The sequence below is a fragment of the Dasypus novemcinctus genome, chromosome 23 (genome assembly GCF_030445035.2).
Source record: "Dasypus novemcinctus isolate mDasNov1 chromosome 23, mDasNov1.1.hap2, whole genome shotgun sequence".
Classification (NCBI taxonomy): domain Eukaryota; kingdom Metazoa; phylum Chordata; class Mammalia; order Cingulata; family Dasypodidae; genus Dasypus; species Dasypus novemcinctus.
In genome coordinates this window covers 19,126,564-19,147,431 of record NC_080695.1, presented here as the reverse complement: position 1 = coordinate 19,147,431, position 20,868 = coordinate 19,126,564, and the positions used below count along the sequence as shown (strand labels likewise).

Below are 20,868 nucleotides of genomic sequence, written 5' to 3'. Positions count from 1 at the left end.
TGTGCAGGTAAAGTGGGCGGGCAGGGGTCCAGATAAGGTGGGCGGGCAGGGGTCCAGGTAAGGTGGGAGAGCAGTGGCCTGGCTCCCTGGCCACAGGACAGCCCCTGACTCCCAGGCCCTAGAACCTGAGCCCCAAAGTAAGCCAGGCTCCAGCCTCTGGCCGCCCATGCCAAGAGCCCCCCACAGCCAGTGCCTCTTACCGGGCTTTGGGATGAGTCCTTGGAAAGGCCTGGAAGAGAAGCGGAGACGAGGTGTCAGGGAAGAGGCTGGAGGGCCGGGCGGCTGCCTGGGTGCACAGCTCAGTCCTCATCGCCCCAGTGTGGCCCGTGAGCCCCCGGCGTCAGCCTTGTGTTTGGGGACTACCCTGGACCTCCTGATTCGGAGTCTGCATCTTAAGCAGATCCCCAGGGAATCCCATGCACGTGCTGGCTTGAGGAGCGCCGACCAGAAGGGTGACAAGGGACTGTGCAGCCTCTGTGTCCCCAGGCAAATGACGCGTTCCAGCTCCCGCCTCCCTGGAATGGGGCCAGCGCCTCTTCTGTGGGGTGCTGGGAAGACAGTGCGTGGGGGCTGCCGGGCAGCGTGGTTGGGGGTTGGCTATCAGAGGAAGGGTGGCCGCACCTCTGCAGGGCCCCCAGCACCCTGGCCCGCCTGCAGATCCCCCATCTCTGCCTCCCACCCAGGACCCAGGATGGGCCTGGCCGAGCCGCCCTGTCCAGCTGGGAGGCCCAGGATGCCGGGGCCAGCGCACCAGTGTCCACCCGAGTACCTGGTGACCGTGAACTTGATCTTGTCGGCCACCGCGAGGATCCTCTCCAGGTTCTGGGAGCCGAAGGTGCAGGGCTTTCGGAATGGGATCCCGGGGGGCAGCCCCTCGATGATGACCGAGCCGGGGTTGCTCTTGATGCGCTTGTAGGGGACCTGGACGGGGTACTTGATGCCCAACGCCTCCCCTGCGGATGAGAAGGAGGGTCCAGTGCTGCCCGGCGGGGTGGGGGGAGGCAGTGCGGGGCTCGGGGACCTGGAGGTGTGCGGCGCAGACGGGCCGAGGGAGGGAGACGGGCAGCAGGTGTGGGGTCCCAGGCGTGCAGAGGGCTGTGGGGGAGGACCACGCGGTGGAGGACCAGGGTGGCTCCGGGGTGCTCGGGCTCTGCGCCCGGGCAGGGACCACGTGGCTACAGGTGAGGTCTGCACGGCCGGTCCCTCCCCACAACGCCGGCCCCTCCGCCAGCCCCCCCGGCTCTGCCCCCACCCCGGGCTCAGGACCCGCGTGGCCTGAGCGGGCAGATGCCACTCGGGAGCACAGAGGCCAGCCCGAGGCCAGCCTGGGTGCTGCCAGGACCTGAGCGCCCTCTTCCCGCTTCACCCATTCGTCCTCTGCCGAGGAGGGTGGCATCTCCCGATCTCGCCGCTGGGAGGGGTGACCACTGCCGACAACCCTGCAGCCCTGGCCTGCTCTGAGGGGCCCTCTCTGAGGCCCCGCCCACCCATTCTGCTAACAGTTCCCGCCGCTGGGGACGGGGGCGCAGGAGGGCACCGCGACGCTGGACGTCCGGGGCTCAGCCCGAAGCCAACGTCGCTCAGGCCTGAGGACGGGGTCTGCCACAGAAGCCCCCTCCAGACCGAGGTGACCATGTCTGTAAGCCGCGTCTGGCTGGAGCTCACTGCTGCACCCCGCAGCGCTGGCTGCGACCATCACGCCAGCGTTGGAGATGCCACTTTCTGCCACTGTCTGCCACTGTCACAGAAGTCTCTGCAGGTCTCAGTGCTGGGAGGAACAGCTGAACTTCTTCATGTAACAAGCTAGTTTTTACCTCACTGGCAACGGGCACTGTATAACTGACCTTGTTTCTCTTTTTGCTCTGCCTCCCAGGAAACTCAAGAACTGGATTTGTGCCCAACATCCAGCAAGCACAGAATTTTTGAGTCCTCACTTACCCTTGGCTTTATGCCATTGCTCCAGCTTTTTAAAATCGAGACACAAGTCACATGCCACACAATTCACTGTTTTAAACTGTACAACTCAGTGGTTTTTACCGCATTCACAAGGTTGTGTCACCATCACCAATATCTAATTCCAGAATATTTTCATCACTCCCCAATTTCCTTCCCCGTCCCTATCCACCACTAATCTACTTTCTGGCTCTGCGGATTTCCAGCCTGTTGTAAATTATTCATTCCAAATGTGTAGCTGACTAGTTTATAGGATATTGCAGGGAGATCTTTTGTGAAAAGAAACAAACTGTACAGACATGAAAACTTATACCCATAAATCTTAAAGGGAAAAACGGCCATTTTCACTTCATTAGCACTTGCTACAATGGCCAGGGGTCTCTGTGTTGTCAAATCCAGCCGACGCTTGCAGTTCTTTTGCCAAATTTGACAACCCCCCCCCAAACTCTCCCTTGGTGTCCATGACCCCCACTCTCCGGGGTCCCCCCTCTTTCTGGCCACCCCATCTCCTCTACCCAACCCAGCGCTGAGGTACCTTGGCCTTCGGCTATGCCCTCTTTCCTGGCCCCTCTGCGTTCCCCTGGTGTCTCCTCCACCCCAAGGTTTTAAATTCCACCTCTGGGGCCCACCCCTCAGAAGTTTTTATGCCTGCGCGAGACGCCTCTTCTTGTATAGCCAACTGCCCACGGGTTCCTCGCTCACCCCTCAAACTCAGCACGTCCAGAGTGAAACCTGGCGTCTTCTCCCCCCGAGACTTTCCTCCTCGGTGAGGGTCCCGCGCGTTCTCCCTGCTAATGGCCTGGGTGTCCATCCTGAACCGCAATCTGTGCCCCCACATCAGAGTGGCAGGTTCAGTTAACCCAGGTCTAAGCCAATTAGCCACAGAATCGGGTAAGGTAGGGACATATGACTCAGTGGGGACGGATGAAAAACAATGGGAGGTGTTGAGAAAGCTAGAGGAAGGGCCACCCTCTCTCCCCTTCCAGGGTGTGCAGATGGGAGGCCTGCGTTTGTTGTGGTCATTCTGCCAGCAAGCAGAAAGAGAAACGAGTGACATCCCTGAGCTGCTGGATCAAGCTGGCCCTGAAGGCTGCCCTACTGTGGCACTTCCGCACTGTGAGCTGTGGCAGATTGTACCATCCCAAAAGAGCTGCATCAGTACACTCCCCTCTAGGGAGCGGGTGTAGCTCACTGGTTGAGCACCTGCCTCCCATGTATCAGGTCCTGAGTTCAATTTCTGGTACCTCCTAAAACACTCCCATGCATGTGCTCTTCTTACAACGTGCCATTCACACTGAGCCCCTCTCTCGGCCCCGGGAAAAGGCTCGGCTTGGCTGCTGGACATGTTCCTGCGGGACTTGGAGGCTGGGTCATTCAAGGCAACCTGTTTCCACCTGGCTCTCTGGGGACATATGCCTTCCATGGAGGAAATCCAGCCCCACTGGGAAGGCCACATGGAGAGATCACACAGAGACAGAGAGATGCCAGAGGGGGGTCCCCGTTTCCCCAGCCTGGGGGTCCGACAAGTGAGGCTGTCAAGATGACCCCTACCTCAGCCACTTTCTGATGTAACCTCAGGTGAGACCCCAAGCAAGATCCACCCAGCCAAGCCACTCCGAAACCCCTGCCCCTCGGCAGCCAGGAGAGGTAACAAGTGGTCACTGTTGTTTGGCCATGAGCTTCGGGGGGATTCTCTCTTATTGTTGAAGTCAGCTAGAACCTGGTTCTGCTACTTGAGACCAAAAAGCGGCTTCCTAGTTGGCTCAGCCCGGATGCCTCCCGTTCCCTCCCCCTCCCACCCCCATCAAGGCAGCGCCAAGATTCTCCCTGGAAACGCATCTCTGCTCCATCCACTTCTTCCAGCATCCCGGCCGCCAGCCTGGCCCAAGCCCCCTCGCTCTCGCCGGCCCGGCCGCCCTCTCCAGGCTGGACCCCTGGCACCACCCCTGCTCTCCCGCACCCATCGCTCTCCTCACAGCAGCCAGGACGCCTGACAAACGCAAAGCGTCTCCTGCCATTTCTGTCCGATACCAGGGTTGCCTCCAGGGCCTAGACAATCTGGCCCTGCCTCCCTGGTGGCTCCGGAGGGCTCTTCTCCTCGCCCTCCACTGCTTGTCAGGCTTCAGCTTTCCAGTCCCTTCTTAGGACAAGCCTCAGGGCCTTTGCATGTGCTGTTCCCCAAGCTGGAATGCACTTCCTCCCCACTATGCTTGATAACTCCTTCCTATCCTTCACTTTCCTCTTCCAAGAGGTCTCTCCTGGCCCCCAGTCTACCGTAACACCCTCGTGACTCTCTCTCGAGCAGTCTGCTCTTTTCCTGCACAGCTCGTGCCACAATTCTTTGTTCAGCAGCTGAACGTCTGTCTCGTCTCCCTGGCTCACCAGGACCACGAGGGCGGGGACTGTTTTATTCACTGCTCTACCCCCAGTGCCTGGGACCAGGCCTGGCAGGTCACAGGTGCTCAAGAAACACCTGTGAATGAATGCGTGAAGAAACAAATGAAGGAAAGAAAGAACTGTGCTTCCCCAGAGGTCGTCACGGACAGAAGGGGACGCCTCCCGCGCGGCGCCGCGGGCCTCACCGTATTTCTTATTGAACAGATCCTGGACCTGCTCCCTCAGTGTGTTGGCAATGTCGATCCGCGAGAGCCTCGCGTCGTAATTTTCTGCAAAGTAGAGAACCATTATGGATTTGGGCTGTTAAATTAAAAGGCACTTGGTGACTTTTAAGGAATATGATTTTCTAATTATAGGGAAACTCTGGCAATTAACAGATCTTTGGAGGGGGCCCCTCAGAGTCCTTCAGACTAACATCATCTTGATGGAGACGTGTGTTTTCTTTCCAGAAGGACTCGCGCTGTTGCGACAACAGCAACGAGTCGGAAATTAAGTTAATTGTTGACATTTGAAAACCACCAAACCAATAAATAAGCCCTGAGGTGAGAGACACCAGGGGCAAGCGCAGCTTCCTGCACCACGGCGGGCGCGGGGCAGGGAAATCCCCCACGTCAGGGGGAGGCGGGAGGGAGGGGGACACGCCAGCTCAGGGGACGGGGTGGCCCTGAGGGTGCGGGTTCGAGGACCCCTGTACCAGCCGTGTGCCACGGGGGCCTCCGACAGGCCCCGACTTCAGGAGATAAGAGGGAAGCGGATGTGGCTCAACGGATAGAGCGTCCGCCTACCACCCGGGAGGTCCAGGGTTCAGACCCAGGGCCTCCTGACCTGCGTGATGAGCCGGCCCTCACGCAGTCCTGTTGTGTGAGGAGTGCCGTGCCGTGTAGGGGTGTCCCCGGCAAAGGGGAGCCCCACGTGCAAGGAGTGCACCCTGTAAGGACAGCTGCCCAGTGCAAAAAAACCACAGCCTGTCTAGGAGTGGCGCCGCACACACGGAGAGCTGACACAGCAAGATGACGCAACAAAATGAGACACAGACTCTCAGTGCCGCTGACAAGAATACAAGCGGACACAGAAGAACACACAGCGAATGGACACAGAGAGCAGACAACTGGGGAGGGGGGCAGGGAAAGGGAGAGAAATAAAAAAATTAAATCTTTAAAAAAAAAAAAGAGGAGACAACAGCTGGGCACCGCCTGTGGGGAGGAAGGGGGCCGCTGGGCGGTTGGTGAGGTTGTGGTGGGGTCCCCAGTCCGCCAGGAGGGCTGAGCCCGAGGAGGCCGGGGCTGAGGTGGGTGACGGCCCCCCCATTAGAAAGTCCCAGGAGAGAGGGGCCAGTTTTCGGTTCCAGGCTCCCCCTTCCTGCGTCCCACTGACGGGGGCTCCCTCCCGGCCGAGCTCCTTGGAGAGGACGGTGCGTGTGCTCAGCCACCTCCGGCTGCCGTGGAGAGGGTGGCGCATCCGCCCTCCCGCGGGGGCTCCTGGGATACCCCCTGGCTCCCTCCAGACGGGGCTCCCGAGAGCCCAGCCGTGTCTCCGCAGACCCCAGGCCCTCCAGCCTGATGCGCGCTTTCCCCGCCTCCCGGTCCTCTCCTTCCACGCTCACACGTCCCACCCCCCTTGGCCCAGGCCCAGTTCTCCCTCCCCAGGAGCCCCCCTGCCCTCCAGGCCTCCCTCTGCTCCGATTTCAAGGCAGAGAGAGCTCGGCCGACGCCTAACACGAGGCTGCCGAGCAGCTGCGCCCCCACGTTAGGCGGGCAGGGCCCTGGGTCCCGTTCCCAGCCTCCCCCCTCCCTGGTGGACCCTCCACCTCGGGGCCCTAGCTGCTGGCCCCGTCACTCCAGCTCCTCCCCGGCCAGCCCGGCCCCCCCAAACCCAAGTGGGGCCAAGCTCGCGGCTACCCCCCGGCCGGTGGCCTTACCTTGAAAGCCCTGCCTCTTCAGGCTCTCGTCGGCGAGCGGGTCCCCGGAATCCCTCTCTGGGGGTTGGCGGGGGGCGTGGGGGGGAGAGAAGCCAGGGTGAGGAGGCAGCTCCCGGGACCCGGGCAAGGAGGTGGAACAGGGGGGACAGGCAGCAGGGAACTGCTGGGGATGGACCTCGGAAGCAGGAGGAGGGCGGGGGCAGAACCCTGGGACCCCTCCCTGCCCCGCCTGCGGCCTTGACCTGATGTGGGTACCTTGGCTTTCCGCAATGGACTCTTTGGCTCCCTCGGTGAGCAGCTCGGGTCTGGAAAACAGAAGCTGGCCGTCACCTGAGGCCCCCCCAAACCTGTCTGGGACTGCTGAGCCTTCTGCTCTGGCCTCGGTCTACCCATCTGTACAGTGGGCCTCTCTGGCCCCGGGGGCTCTGCCATCCCAGGGGTAGCTGCCCTGCCTCCACTGGGCGCAAGACCAGCCCGGGGTCCGGCTCTTCCTTCCGAGGGCGCTTGCTGCTCGCCACGGCCCAGGAGCCCTGAGCGCTGGACCTCGGGGGCAGGGGGTGCTGTCCTTGGAGGGGCACAAGCAGCCGGGGCCTGGCGAGACCCCAGAGGCCCAGGGACGGTCTGGAGGGTCCGGCTGACACGGCCAGGCTGAGGGCTGCCCTTGGCTTTGGGGGCAGGAGCCCCAGGGACCAGGCCCCGCTTTGCCACTAACTCGATAGACCCCAGGGCGGACGGCGCCCTTCCCAGACGTCGCTGGGCCCTCCCGAGGCCCCGGTGGGTGGGGACGGTTTTCCTCGCCCCGTCTGCAGGAGGAGGAGCCCGGCCAGCGAGGGCCACGCTCACGGCCACGCTCACGGCCACGCGGCTGCGAAGAGCAGAGCCCAAGCGAGCGCCTCGGCCCCCGGCCGCCTGCCCTGCGCCCCGCAGCCCCCCTAGCTGGAGACCCCTCTGGGCCTCGGCTTTCCCACCTGACCTGGGAGTGACTCTTCCCTGGCTCCGACCGCAGAGCAGGGGCCTGACCAGTCCAGGCTGGAGGAAGGCCGCGCGGGTCGGCAGCGAGCACGCGGGCCGGGGGTTGGGAGCCCGGCTCGCCTCTGAACTCACGGGGACGTCGTTTGCCCTGGAGGGGCCTCAGCTCCCCCAGAAGGAATATGGGAGTGGGGAGAGGAAGGGTGGGGGGCCCAGATACCGTCCGAGGCCTTCTACAGCTCCCTCCCTCCCCACCCCCGCCCTGTGGGCCCAGATCTGTGCCAGGCATTCAGCGGGCACCAGGGGCTGGGGGAGGGGCTGTGGGGGAGGGTCCCCAGGGAGGCTGGGGGGGTGAAGGAGCTGTCCAGTGTCTTGATCGTGGTGGGCGGCGCACGGCTGTGTATCTGTCAAGACTCAGAGAACCGAACATTTCCGTGCATTTTACTATGTGTCGATTAATCCTCAGGAAACCACCTTTAACCAGACGCCTCCTGACCGAGCACCTGCCGTTATCAGCCTCCAGCACGCACCACCCTGCCGCGCCCCTCCAGCCACCCCACTACGCTTAACACCCTGAGGGCACGGTGGGGGTGCAATGGTTGGAGCCGGGACTCGAACCCACCTCCTTTTCTAAATATCAAGTGGCTTCAAAAACCCCCTTGGGAGCCAAGGCGGCAGCTGTCTCTGCACATAAACGACAAAAAAGGTCTATCTGCAAGGCTCTGCTGGCGTGCTGGGGCCCACCTTCGAGCCGCCCAGGTGCTGCCGGGCCTCAGTGAGCCGACGGAGGAGCATTCTCCATCCCTCTGAACGACGAGGGCTCCCAATGTCGTCTCTGCCCCGACCCCCCTCCCCGGCACCGGGGCTGTGTGGGACCCTCTACCTGCCATCGCCCCGGAAGGCCCCAGAAGGCCCTGGGCACCAGGCTCCACCCTGGCTGTGTCCTCCTGCATCTTCTTCCTCTTGGCAAACAGCCTTGCCTGTCGCTCCACTTGCCCCTTGTCCCGCTTTCTCTCACCCTCCACATCCAAGACATCAGACAATTTTGCAGCCCCGTCTACAGGATGTTGCCTGAACCCAATAGCTTTTTGCCACCGCCCTCCCTTGAGCCAGAGGTGAGCCTCCCTGCCGGTCCCTCCTTCTGCCCCTGCCTGCACGCCCCACACCACCCTCCAAGCCCACAGCTGGAATAACCTTTTTTTTTTTTAAAGATGTATTTTTTTATTCCCCCCCCTTCCCCTCCTCCCACCCTGCTGTTTTTGCTGTCTGTGTTGTCTTCTCTTCTCATTTTCTCTCCTCTAGGATTCACTGGGATTCGATCCTGGAGACCTCTGATGGGGAGAGAGGTTCCCTATTGATTGCACCACCTCAGTTCCTGGTCTCTGCTGCGCTTCACCTTGACTCTCCCCTTGTCTCTCTTTTGATGCACGATCATCCTGCTACATGACTCACTTGTGCAGGCACCGCCTCACCACATGGGCACTTGTAGCTCACCATGCGGGCGTGGGCACTGGCTTGCCGCACGGGCATGCTTTCTCTTCTTCTTTTTCACCAGGAGGCTCCAGGGATCAAACCCAGGTCCTCCCATATGGTAGGCGGAAGCTCTATCACTTGAGCCACATCCGCTTCCCAGCTAGAACACTCTTCGGCACAGTCTGCCGCAGGACCTTTGCACCTGCGGCTCTTTGCTTATTAGAACACTCTCCCGCCAGCTCTCTTTGTCTCTTGCTCACTCCGCCGGGTCACTGTGAAAGCTCCCCGCCTTAGACAGAGGTCCTCTTGACCATCTCTGCCCCCCTACCCCGCCCTGCATCCCACGTTATATTCCTTTGCGGCATTTATCTCTACCTGATACCATGCTGTGATTTCACTGGGTGAGGTCGGTGACTCAAGGGTAAGTTGTCATGTGGTGGATACTGAACGTGTATTTGTCGAGGGAAGACCAGAATATCCAGTGTTTGCACCTCCTCGAGTACCACCCTCTGCTTCTTCTGGTGCAAACCAGACCCCAAAGAAGAACTGCCCATCAGGTGGGCCCCGTCACCAGCCTGGCCGGGCAGGGCCCTGCAAGTCTCCCAATGTGGGGGCCCTTCACCCCCTAAGGGAACAGGGCCTTAGGGGTCTCCCCTTTCTCACTACTTCTGGCCAAAATGAAATTTATAAAAAGAAGCAAAGCACAAAACAGACTTCTGTCAACCACAAAGCGGGTAATTCTGGATTCCCCACCCTCTGTTTTTTTTAACCAATAGGCCCACCCGCCTCCTCTATGGGGACGATTTATTCCCGTGGCAGATGGACTGGATGAGCTGGAGACAAAGGACCTGGAAAAACCACCGCCTGCTTTTCCAACTCTGGACCAAAGGGCACCGCTCCCGGCTGCGCCCTGATGCCTGGGCACCAATACGCCCGCCCAGGACACGCGCAGAGCCATCCAGGAGAGCAAGCCGCGGGCAGGTTCCCCGGCTACATCCGGGCACACCGCTCTCCTGGGATGGACAGGGCACTGGTCTGGTTGCCTTGGGCCTGGCAGGGCCGGGCAACCTCGCACCTGCCCAGCGGCAGCCAAGGCCCCGGAGACGAGGGAGAAGGCCGTCCGGTGTGGCGCTGGGGCACGCCTGGGCTGTCCCGCGGGCCCCGGCCCGGCCTTACCTTTTGATGACAAACTGGATGCTGTTGCTGGCCTCCAGGATCTTGCGGAGCTTGGCGATCCCGAAGCAGTTGGGCCTGCGGAGGGAGATGCCTTCAGGCAGCCCCACCACAAACAGCTCCTCTGGGTACATCAGGAACTTGGAGTAGGGGACCTTGACGGGCTCCGAGATGCCAATGGCTTTGGCTGCGGAGACACGGCTGCTGTCGGGCCACGAGCTGCCACCCCCGCCCCATGTCTGCGCGCTCCGAGAGGGGCGCACTGTCACCCTCGGTCTGCAGGAAGGGACCGGAAGCTCGGAGGGGACGCAACTCGTCCGAGGTCTCGTGGCCACAAAGCGGCAAAGTGTGTGGGGGGGACCAAGTCGGCGTGGCCCCGCAGTCCACGCTGGGGCCACTTCCCTTGCGCCAAATCGGCGCACCTGGCGAGATCTGGCATCAGCTCCACTCAAGCCTACTTGTCCCCGTGCTGCTAGGGGACCCTCCAGGGGGACCCCCGACCGTGAAGGACCCCCAACGCCCACGGTGTGACCTGGCAGCATGGCTCGTTTAGAACAGATGTGGGGGCCAGGCCAGGCGCCACCACACAGGACTTGCGGGGCCTTGGACAAGCTACGTCACCGCCCTGTGTCTCGTGTGTCCTCGACTGTAAAATAGGACGCAGGTTTGGGGAGGTGGGAGCAGAGAACGGGTGTGAACCTAGCCCGGTGCCTGGCGAACCACTCAGGTAGGAGGAGCCTCTGCCCTGCCTGCGCCGCCTCTGCTGGACGCCACCGTCCTCCTGAAGGACTGGGAGTGACGGTTCCGTGAGGTCAGAGGGTTGGTATTGCTAAAGTGCAAGGAACAGCTGCTCCAATCTGAGCTGGAGGCACTGAGTGTGAGTGTGTGAGGACGTGTGCAAGAGTGTGTGCAAGGGACGTATGAGTGTGAGTGTGCATGTGCGCAAGAGCGCGTGGACGAGTGTGTGCCCATGTGCAAGTGTGGGTGAACAAGTGCATACACGAGTGTGCAAGTGAGAGTGAACAAGTGTGCGCACGAGTGTTTGTGCACGTGTGAATGAGTGTGCACACGAGTGTGTGTTGGGTGTGTGCATGAGCAAGTGTGTGTGGTGCAAGTGAGCGTGAACGAGTGTGTGCATGAGTGTGAATGAGCACGGTGGCCGAGGAGGCTGGGCGTAGCGTTTCGGAGGGGGGTCCTTGGGGAGAAGAGGCCCCGGCACCTGCCGCCCTGCGGCCCCCGGCCCTCGCACGCCCCTCCGCTCAGCCCCGTGCAGGCCCTCGCACGCCCCTCCGCTCGGCCCGTGCAGGGAATGCTGGCACGGGGGGCTGGGCCCCAAACCCCTCTGGGAAGAGGGCGGCCGCGGGGAGGCCCAGGGCCGCCCCGCCCGCGCGCGCTCACCGTATCGCGAGTTGAAGAGCAGCTCCACCTGCTTGCGCAGGGGCCGGAGGGCGTCGCTGTGGCTGTCTGGAAGGCAAAGGGCAGTGCTGAGCCCAGCGCCAGCGGCACCCCGCCCCTCGGCTCACGTCCCAGCTCCGCCGGCACCGAGGACACCATGTCGTCGGACCTCGGAGTGGGGGAGGCCGGGGTGGTGGTGGAGGGTGACCCGTATTCCCTCAGGAACAGCGCCAGCGCCCCCAGATGGGCTCACCACTCCAGGGCCCAGGTGCCTGCCTGTGCAACGGGGGCCAAGGCACCATCAGGCCTAAGTGGAGATCTGGAAGGTTCTGCAGCCTAGGAAGGACTGTGGGCCTTTCCAGGTGAGTGTGGAAATTCAAGAGCAGCTCAGTGAGGGACTTAACTAGTGGGTGCATACTAGGCCTGCAAACCGAGTATGCCGCCACCAAGTGGCAGTAGACCTCTGTTAATTCTGCATAGTGCCCTGCTAGGCTGGTGACACTTCTCTCCTATGAGGTCCACTCATCCCACCCTAGGAGCAGATACTCTGGAGCGAAAAAGATCCATCCCCACCTTGATCTGCCTTCCTGCCCTACTCCCACTCTCCGCAGAGAGGGAATGAGCAGTGTTTCTCTCTTCCTAGGACGTAGCCCAGCTGGTGCTTTCAGGCCCATACCCTACTGGCTTAGGAAGACTGGACTCTGATTGCAGCCTCAAAACCTTGGTGCAAAGAGGCAAGGTGTGCATACAACAACAACAAAACAAAGCCTCACAATCGCCCTACCAGGGGGAGCTGCTTATACACCTGACCAGGTAAGGAGGTCTCCACACCTCCCCCCACCTCAGGCAGCCCCCAGGAGCCCGACCTGCACCAGGGCGATGGAGAGGGGTGGGGAGAAGCAGGAGCCTCAGAGGCCAAGGGGAGGGCCTGGGTGGGTGGACGGGGCAGGTGAGCGGCACTCACCCTCCATGGGCCTCTCCTCGGGCCGCAGGTCCTCGCCGGAGCCTTTGTCTAAAAGAGAGGAGAGGGCGCCGGAGAGCCATGGTCATTGCCTGCTGGGCCCTGGGCCACCCGAGCTGGACCAGATGGGTGGGGGATGGCAGGCTGGGGTGGGGGAGGGCGCCCAACTCTGGGGCTGCGCATGGCGACCCCCAGACCGAGACCACGCTGCTTGCAGGTGCTCCACCCTCAGCTCGACACGCGCAGAAAGGGCGGGCTCAGGGACCACACGTCCCGCGGCACCTGGCGGGCACCAGCCCTTCCTTCCGCTACGTGCCAGCTTCTGCTCTGGGCACCGAGGACCCAGCGGGGAACGGGCCCAAGCCCCGACCCGTGTGTGACGTCAGAGCACACAGACGATGCCGGCTGGTGGGGGTGCCCTGAAGAACAGCAGAGCAGGGCGAGGGGATGGAGGGAGGGGCGGGAGGGAGCCAGGCTGGGCCAGGGGTTTGGGAGGGTCTTCGGGAGAGGTGGCCTTGGCCTTGGACTGGGTCTGCAGTCACAGGCTGGAGCTCGTCTTGTTGCACGTCAACAGGACTTGGCACGCTGGGTGCTGGGGCTGTGGGCGCCTGGGGGTGGCCTTGGGGTGTTGGACGGCCGTGGGGGATGGAGAGAAGGGTGCTCCCGGCAGAGCCAGGAGGGGCTCAGGCGGGGAGGGGCAGTGTGGCAGGGGTGGCAACTCAGAGACGGGTTTTGGCTGGAGGACAGTGCAAGGGTGGAGCTGGGAGGGGGCAGGGGGGCTCGCTGCGGCCTGACCGCAGTGGGTCGAGGGCCTTGCTGAGCGGCCGGCCCTTTACCGCCAGGGCCGGAGGAGTCCGCGGAGGGATTCTAAAGAGGAACGGCAGGACAGGAGCCACGAGGTAGGAAGCTCGCTCCGGCCCTGTGTGGCCAGATGCCGTCACGAGCAGGAGTAACGCCCTCCTGCTTCTGACCAGAACCCGCAGCTGGCAGGTGGAGAGCACTTGGGGGTGAGGCTTGCAGAGCACCTGGATGCCCGTCCCAGGTGGCACCCAGAGCTGGAAGGAAAGGGGTTGACCCCGGAAGAAGGGTCGATGGGTGGAGGTCTCGTCCGGGTGGAGGGAAGGTGAGCCCGCCCCTGGGGTCGACAGACACGTCTGGGCCTTGGGGTTCTATACTGCTGGAAGGTTCTATACTCAGCCACTGGCTTGAGAACATGGAGGCCCAGCCCTGAGCTTCGGGCCTGAGGTCTGTGGGTGGTGGATGTTGTGCCCCCACTCTGCCAAAGTCTCTATTTGGCTGCGGGAGCCACAAAAGCAAGTGCTGGTGGGGAAAAGCCCCCGAAACAGCTCCTGACCGTCTAAGACTGACAGGTGTATGTCTACACCGGCTCCAAGAGCTCCCAAAGGGACTCGGCTCGGTTGCTCTCGGCTTGACAAGGTGCCCCCCTGCCCTGTCTCTTCTCCTTACGGGTATTCCCTGGGATCGCGTCCCGAATCAACTAACTACATGCGTATCTTCATCTCAGGGTCCACTCCCAAAAATGGGAAACCACATTCTTTTCTTTTTAAGCAGCACCAGGGATTGAACCAGTACCTCGCCCATGGGAAGTGGGCGCTCAACCATCTGAGCTGCATCTGCTCCCAAGAAACTAGTTTTGCCATTTGTGGATGGACAGAGGGGCAGACAGGAGATGAGTCTGGTGGGGACACACAGTGGGCAGAGGGGACAAGCAGGGTCTGTGACACGGAGTCACAGGTGGCCGTGACCGTCCCGTGGTGAAGGACGCCGCCCGGGTCACATCCTGGAGTGCTGATGAAGTCGACAAGGGGCCTGGGCGGGGCAGAGAGAGGATGGACCAGGGGGCCGTCCCCACAGGCCCAGCAGTCCGTGTGGGCGGCAGTCCCCTCCCCGGCTATCCGGGCGGATGCAAACAGGGAGGGCTAGGCAAGAGGAGGGAGGTGACCCACGGGCCACCCAGGGGGCCAACTTGGGCGTCCCTCGTCCAGGCAGGGGCTTCTGGGCTGGCTTTGTTGGGGGTCCCCGAGACAGCAGGAAGTGGAGTCCATTCCCAGGGGGGTTCTTTCCAAAGACAGTGGGAGACCATCCTTGCACTTGGGGGAGGGAGCCCAAATTCCAAATGGGGGGCACTTGCCTGACCCACCCAGGCTCCAAGGGCTGAACGGGTTACCCTGAACTAAGACACCCACGGGCTCACTGGGGTACAGGAAACTACTAAACCGAGGCTCGACTGCACAAGTGATACACGCAGCGGTAGGAAGACGTCCGAGGCACCAAGTGGAAAAATAAGGGACGAACTGTGAAAAAATAGTAACGATCACTAGCATAGGTGCAGAAAAAGACACAGGAGCGTGCCAAACCGGTGTGCCCTCGGACAGGCACAGGGACTTTCTCTTTGCATGTTACGTGTCTCTCTACGCCTGCTTCCACAAAGCGCACGTCCCACCTCTGTAACTAGAGAAGGCCTGCGCACCCAGAACCCTCACCCACCGTAGTCCTGACAACCTCACGGTTCTCAGAAGTCATCAGTTTTGAGCAGCGTGGCCTGCTAAGAGCCCCGGGCGGGGACTCGGCCAACCTGGCTTCCAGCCCTGGCTCTGGCCGAGCTGTGTGAACGTGGGGAGGTGGACGGGCTAGGCTGATCCTCAGTTTCCTGCTCCGTCACATCAAGAGTTCAACAGTGCTTGTCCACCAGCCCCAGCCTCTTCCCCTCAGGCCGCCTGGCCTCTGGCTGCGAGGGCTGGGTCAAGGTGAACGCTCACCTCCTGTAGTCTTCTCTATCACCTCTGCTAATGCAGCCACATGTCCAGGCTACTTGTTCCACTAAACCCTCCAGTTTTACCACAAATTGCTGTCAGATGGGGTCACGCCCAACCTGTGCTTGGATTTCTTCATGACCAAAGTATCAAAAGCGTATCAAGGGAAGCAGACTTGGCCCAGTGGTTAGGGTGTCCGTCTACCACATGGGAGGTGCACGGTTCAAACCCCGGGCCTCCTTGACCCGTGTGGAGCTGGCTCATGTGCAGTGCTGATGCGCGCAAGGAGTGCCATGCCACGCAGGGGTGTCCCCCGCGTAGGGGAGTCCCACACACAAGGAGTGCGCCCCGTAAGGAGAGCCGCCCAGTGTGAAAGAAAGCGCCGCACACACTGAGAGCTGACATAGCAAGATGATGCATCAAAAAGAAACACAGATTCCCGTGCCGCTGACAACAACAGAAGTGGACAAAGAAGAAGACATGGCAAATAGACCCAGAGAACAGACAACCCGGGGGGGGGGGGCCAGAGAGAAATAAATAAATCTTAAAAAAAAAAAAAAGCATATCATAACTGATTTCGGGGAAAAATCACTTACCTAACAGAGCTACTGTTTTACCATTTCCTTTCAGTTTCTCACCCCGTGATTATGTTTTCACATAGTAGTTGTAAGCGCAGTACAACCAGTTTTGTTCTGTTTCATTTTTGAGGTGCCGGGGGCTGGGGATCGAACCCAGGACCTTCTATGTGGGAAGCCAGCGCTCAGCCACTGAGCCACATCGGCTTCCCTGCGTTGGTCCTGTCTACCTGCTTGTTTGCTTTTGTTTTTTCAGGAGGCACTGGGAACCAAACCCGGAGCCTCCCATGTTGGGGGGTTGCGCTCAACTGCTTGAGCAACATCCTTCATTTGCTTAAGATTCTAGCATCCGTCGTCTCCCTCAGTGCCCATTTTCGGTTTTGTGTTTTTAAAGATTTTTTATTTATTTCTCCCCCGTTCTTCCCATTGTCTGCTCTCTGTGTCCATCTGCTGTGTGTTCTTCTCTGTCTGCCTGTATTCTCAGCAGGTGGCTCCGGGAACTGATCCTGGGGCCTTCCGGAGTGGGAGAGAGGCGATTACTCTCTTGCACCACCTCAGCTCCCTGTCCTGCTATGTCTTCTCATTTTCTCTCCTCTGTCTCTTATTGCGTCATCTTGCTGTGCCAGCTCTCCGCGTCAGCCGACACTCCTGCATGGGGCAGCTTTCCCGTGTGGGGCAGTGTTCCCACAGAGCATGGCACTCTGGCACAGGGTGACATTCCCGTGTGGGCCGGCACTCCGCGTGGGCCAGCTCGCCCTCACCAGGAGGCCCTGGGCATTGAACCCTGGACCTCCTATATGGTAGATGGGAGCCCAATTGCTAGAGTCACATCCATTTCCCTCGCTTCCCATTTTTTTTTTTCTTTTAAGATTTTTTATTTCCCTTCCCTTCCCTCCTGCCCCAGCCTCCCCCCCCGTTGTCTGCTCTCTGTCCACTTGCTGTGTGTTCTTCTGTGTCCGCCTGCACTCGTCAGCAGCATTAGGAATCTGTTTTCTTCTTTTTTGTTGCGTCATCTTGCTGCGTCAGCTCCCCGTGTGCGCGGCGCCACTCTGGGCAGCTGCACTTTCTTTGTGTGGGGCAGCTCTCCTCGCGGGGGCATGCTCCTTGTGAGTGGGGTTCCCCTGTGTGGCACGGCACTCCTTGTGGCCGGCTCACCACATGGGTCGGGAGGCCCTGGGTTTGAACCCTGGACCTCCCATGTGGTAGGCGGATGCCCTATCTGTTGAGCCACATCCGCCTCCCTTGCTGCCCGTTTTTAATGGCTCTCTACAGTCCACCAGAAGAACGCAGTTGATGGGCTCATGAGAGCTCGACAGCTATTTCCAGTTTTCTCTGTCATTGTTAACGCCTCACGCACTCCATTGTGCAACAAATGTGGTCTGTATTCCAGGTTATCCCCTAGGGCTGGCTTCCTGGAGCGACCAGGGGATGCACATTTTTATGGCTGTGACAAATGGCTTTAAAAAGTCATGTACAGTTTGCGTTCTTACAGCACCATCCAAGAATATCTGTTTCCCCAAACACTCGACCAAAGTTCTGACCAGTGCAAAAGTGCAGAGGAGCCCTTTGCTTCCGGTGCCCCTTCTTCGGCACTGCCCATTTGTCCACTTCTGCCTTCCTCTCTCTTAGGCCAACTGTTCGTTCACACCATGGTGGGCACCCAGCCTCCAGTCACCCCTTTAGGGCTGCATGGCTACCGAGAGCTGCCTTGGCCGAGGCCATGCTTTCTGGGTCCCGCCTGCATCCCACGGCTGACCCAGGGGCCTATAAGGGCTTGGCCACTTCAGGTCAACTCGGAACAACTCTAAGGGGCTGTGCCAGCTGCTGGGCTTCCCGGGGGGCTGGCCAGGCTCTCTCCGGCATGGCTTCTGCGCACGCGTGTCTGTCCCCTCCCTTACTCAGGAGCTGATCCCCAGGACGGCCCCAGGAAACACCTCGCACATTAAACTGCAGCAGAGTCTGCTTCCCGGGGCACAGGGCCTGCAGCACAACCTTTGAGCAATGAATTCCTCGCATTGATTTCAACCTGATGGTCCATCGAGGCCACGTGGGCGGAACTTCCTTCTGGGATGCGCAGCCTGCCCTGTTCCAAGGCATCTGCCAACTGCATAACCTCGCTGCCTGGGGTTTCTTTACCCAACTAACTGACAAACACGAGCCCCCCCAGGACTCCCCGCAAGATGCCCCCCAGTTGGAGGTGGGTCCCCCTGCGGCGCCTGCTCCCCCAGCTTCCCACGAGAGCCTGTTGCCCCGGGAGCCAGCTCACTGCGAATGAATGCCCCCCACCCCCGGGCCCCTTCCCACTGCTCACAGCCCTGTGGGTGGGAAATCTCTTTGAGAACTTTCAGCCCGGGTTGATGCAGGGCCTGCCAGTCTGCAATCTGTGTCAACTGTGGTTTCTCAGTGTGCTTTCCAAAGTCAGGCTCATCTTCCACGGGCCAGGACAGTGCAAGAATTACGTACACCAGTTCCTAGCTGCTATCACCTGCCTGGGGATTCAACTCATCAGAGCCTGGGGATCTAAATGTATCCAAATGCAGCTCCGCAGACCCTTTGAAGCAAAGATGACGAATACCCTGACTTCGTGCTGTCATCACTTAACACTGCACACCTGCCTGGGCCTGCAGGAAACCCTCTTATTTATTTTTCAGTCATTTGCTTTTTTTTGGTAAGGGAAAAATTTTTAAATGTCCATAAAAGTAGCACAGAGAATATTAAAACAAATACTCACGTACCCGCCACCCAACAGAAACATATGTTAGTACTGTGTCATATTTGCACCTGATTTTTAAAAAGATTTATTTATTTCTCCCCACCCCCCCAGTTTCTGCTCTCTGTGTCTATTTGCTGCATCGTCTTCTTTGTCCGCTTCTGTTGTTGTCAGCGGCACGGGAATCTGTGTTTCTTTTTGTTGTGTCATCTTGTTGATTCAACTCTCTGTGTGTGTGGCGCCATTCCTGGACAGGCTGCATTTTCTTTCACGCTGGGCAGCTCCTTACGGGGTGCACTCCTTGTGCATGGGGCTTCCCTACGCGGGGGACACCCCTGCATGGCAGGGCACTCCTTGCGCGCATCAGCACTGCGCATGGGCCAGCTCCACACCGGTCAAGGAGGCCCAGGGTTTGAACCGCGGACCTCCCATGTGGTAGGTCCATTGGGCCAAGTCCCAATTCCTGATTTTTTTTTTTAATACAATGAATGAAACACTATAAAGCCAAGTCTCCTTTGTTCGCTTCCCGTTTTATTCCTCAGAAGCTTCCTCTAATTTGCAGTGGGCGCCTTCCAGTCCAGGTTTTTATACCTATACTATATACGTCCATCTCCCTCTCACCATGCAACACGGTTTTCAACACTTAGATAAAAGCTGTATGGCCCTTATCTTCTCTACAGGCTTTTGCCCACCGCGTTTTACGTTTTTGAGATCTCTTTGGCAGGGTTCACTTTTAAGGCTACATACTCCGCTTTTGTGTGTGTCTTTGAGCAATGCCTCCACACCCACTCCCAGACCTGCACAGGACACCTGGGCGTGCGCCCACTGACCAGGAAACCGACGCCAGCACTCAGCGTTTCGGCTCGGACACCGCATTACTCATTGCAGAACTTTGCACACTTGAGTCACTCGAGGACTTGCGCCAAAGCCTGCCATATTCCTGAGCCTCCTGTCCTGTATCGTACATACTACTTTTCTTTATAATGATTCGTTTTAAATGAAGGTTTACATACCCTATTAAAATTTTTATTACCTATCTCTTGATAACTCTTGGAGCTCGGAGTCAGGTACGCGGGATTCATTAAACTATTCTTTCCAATTGTGTGTGTTTTTGAAAATTCCCAAACTGAAAAGTTAAAACCAGCAACCAAACCTCTAGAACGCAACCCTCCCTGCCCTGCTATCTCCCTGCCCCGTGCTCCTCTCGGATCACTGCAGAGCCCATCTCTTCTGTCTTTGACTCCAACCCTCTGTAGTCTACTCTCAACCCTGCAAGCCCAGTAAATCCTGTTGCAATCCCCCTCTCCCTGCCACCTCCTTGGCCTCCCCTTCCACCCACCACCCCCTCTCTGCTCCCGCCACCTGCATGTCCTCGCAGTTCCTTGGACATTCCAGGACGGGTCATACCTCAGGGCCTTTGCTCGGGCTGGTTCCTCTGCCTGAAAGCTCCTTCCCCCAGCAGCTTCCAGGTCCAGGTCTTTGCTCAAATGACACTTTCTCAGTAAGGTCTTATCTGACCACCCAAATCCTGTAGTAACCGCCCCCACACCCTGCCCCACTGCCATTCTCCCTCCCTGCTTTGTGTCCCTTCATGGCACCTGCCACCACTACTGGACATTCTGTGTATTTTACTTATTTGTTCACAACTGTCACCCCTTCCCTAAGACGTCAGCCCCACGAGAAGAGGACCTTCTGTTTTGTGCACTGCTCTGTCCCCAGCAGCTTACCCCAGACCTGGTACATAGTAGGTGCTCAATAAATATTGGTTGAATGAATGAATGACTCCAAATACAGAGCTCCCGGGAAAGACACGGTAACCAAACTCGCTATCCACCAAGCCCAATTTTAACTTTTCTGAATGGAACCCAGGCTGGGTGGGGGTTGCAAAGGGAGGGAGTCAGGCATACATCGGGTTTCCTTTAACAGGGGCAGCTAGGACCAGGAAAAGCCTCTCCCTGCTCTCCCAGGGAGGGGGCCCCAGCCCCAGCAGTCCCAGCCCATGTCTTACCAGTCAGCATCTCCATCCCATAACCAGAATCCTCCGAGGGCAGATGTCCAGGCATTGAGTCCATCATTTCCTCAGAGGTGGGCGAAGGGTCTGGAGACAAAACTCCAAGTGACAAGCACATCCTCAGGGCCTGAGAAGCCTCAGGGTCCCCCCCAGCCCAGTCCGCCCACCAGGCCCCCTAAAGGAAGCCATGCTTTGGAATTCTGGGAGGGCAGGCCTCGGGGGTAGCGGCTCCAGAGGCCAGGCAGGCACTCAGGGGGCCCGGAGCCCTGCAGGGTCCCCCATGGTTACCCTTTGGCTCAGTCTCAGGGGCCAAGTTCATCCCCTCTTTACAAATGTGGAACTTGTGGGGGCGGGGCAGCGTTGCAGAGCCTGGAATCAAATCCAGCTCCTCTTAGCCCAATGCCTTTTTCTTCTCCTCCAGCCTCTCAAATCCCAGGGAAGGCAGGCCAGAGAGGGCCAGGCTGGGGGTTAAGATGGAGCCTCCTTTAGGCCAGAGCTCCCAAGGTCAGAGCCAAGAGCAACAATCCCCACACAGGAGGCAGGTGTGCCTGGAGAAGCA

The 20,868-nt window shown here is 59.5% G+C and overlaps 1 protein-coding gene across 7 annotated transcripts in view; it reads right to left on the bottom strand.

The window, feature by feature from the left end:
- Positions 1-20,868, bottom strand: part of GTF2IRD1 (GTF2I repeat domain containing 1) — a 119,272-nt gene that overhangs the window by 34,824 nt on the left and 63,580 nt on the right. For 4 of the 7 annotated variants that reach the window (XM_058285951.2, XM_058285948.2, XM_058285947.2 and 1 more), the window contains exons 14-22: positions 20,307-20,408; positions 12,243-12,290; positions 11,282-11,347; positions 9,887-10,070; positions 6,524-6,573; positions 6,269-6,325; positions 4,536-4,619; positions 770-953; positions 201-229 (exon numbers count right to left, since the gene is read on the bottom strand). In XM_058285951.2, the coding sequence (XP_058141934.1) occupies positions 201-229; positions 770-953; positions 4,536-4,619; positions 6,269-6,325; positions 6,524-6,573; positions 9,887-10,070; positions 11,282-11,347; positions 12,243-12,290; positions 20,307-20,408 (804 nt within the window). The remainder of the gene's footprint in view (positions 1-200; positions 230-769; positions 954-4,535; positions 4,620-6,268; positions 6,326-6,523; positions 6,574-9,886; positions 10,071-11,281; positions 11,348-12,242; positions 12,291-20,306; positions 20,409-20,868) is intronic. The other 3 variants (XM_071211179.1, XM_058285949.2, XM_058285952.2) reach the window with 1 other exon arrangement.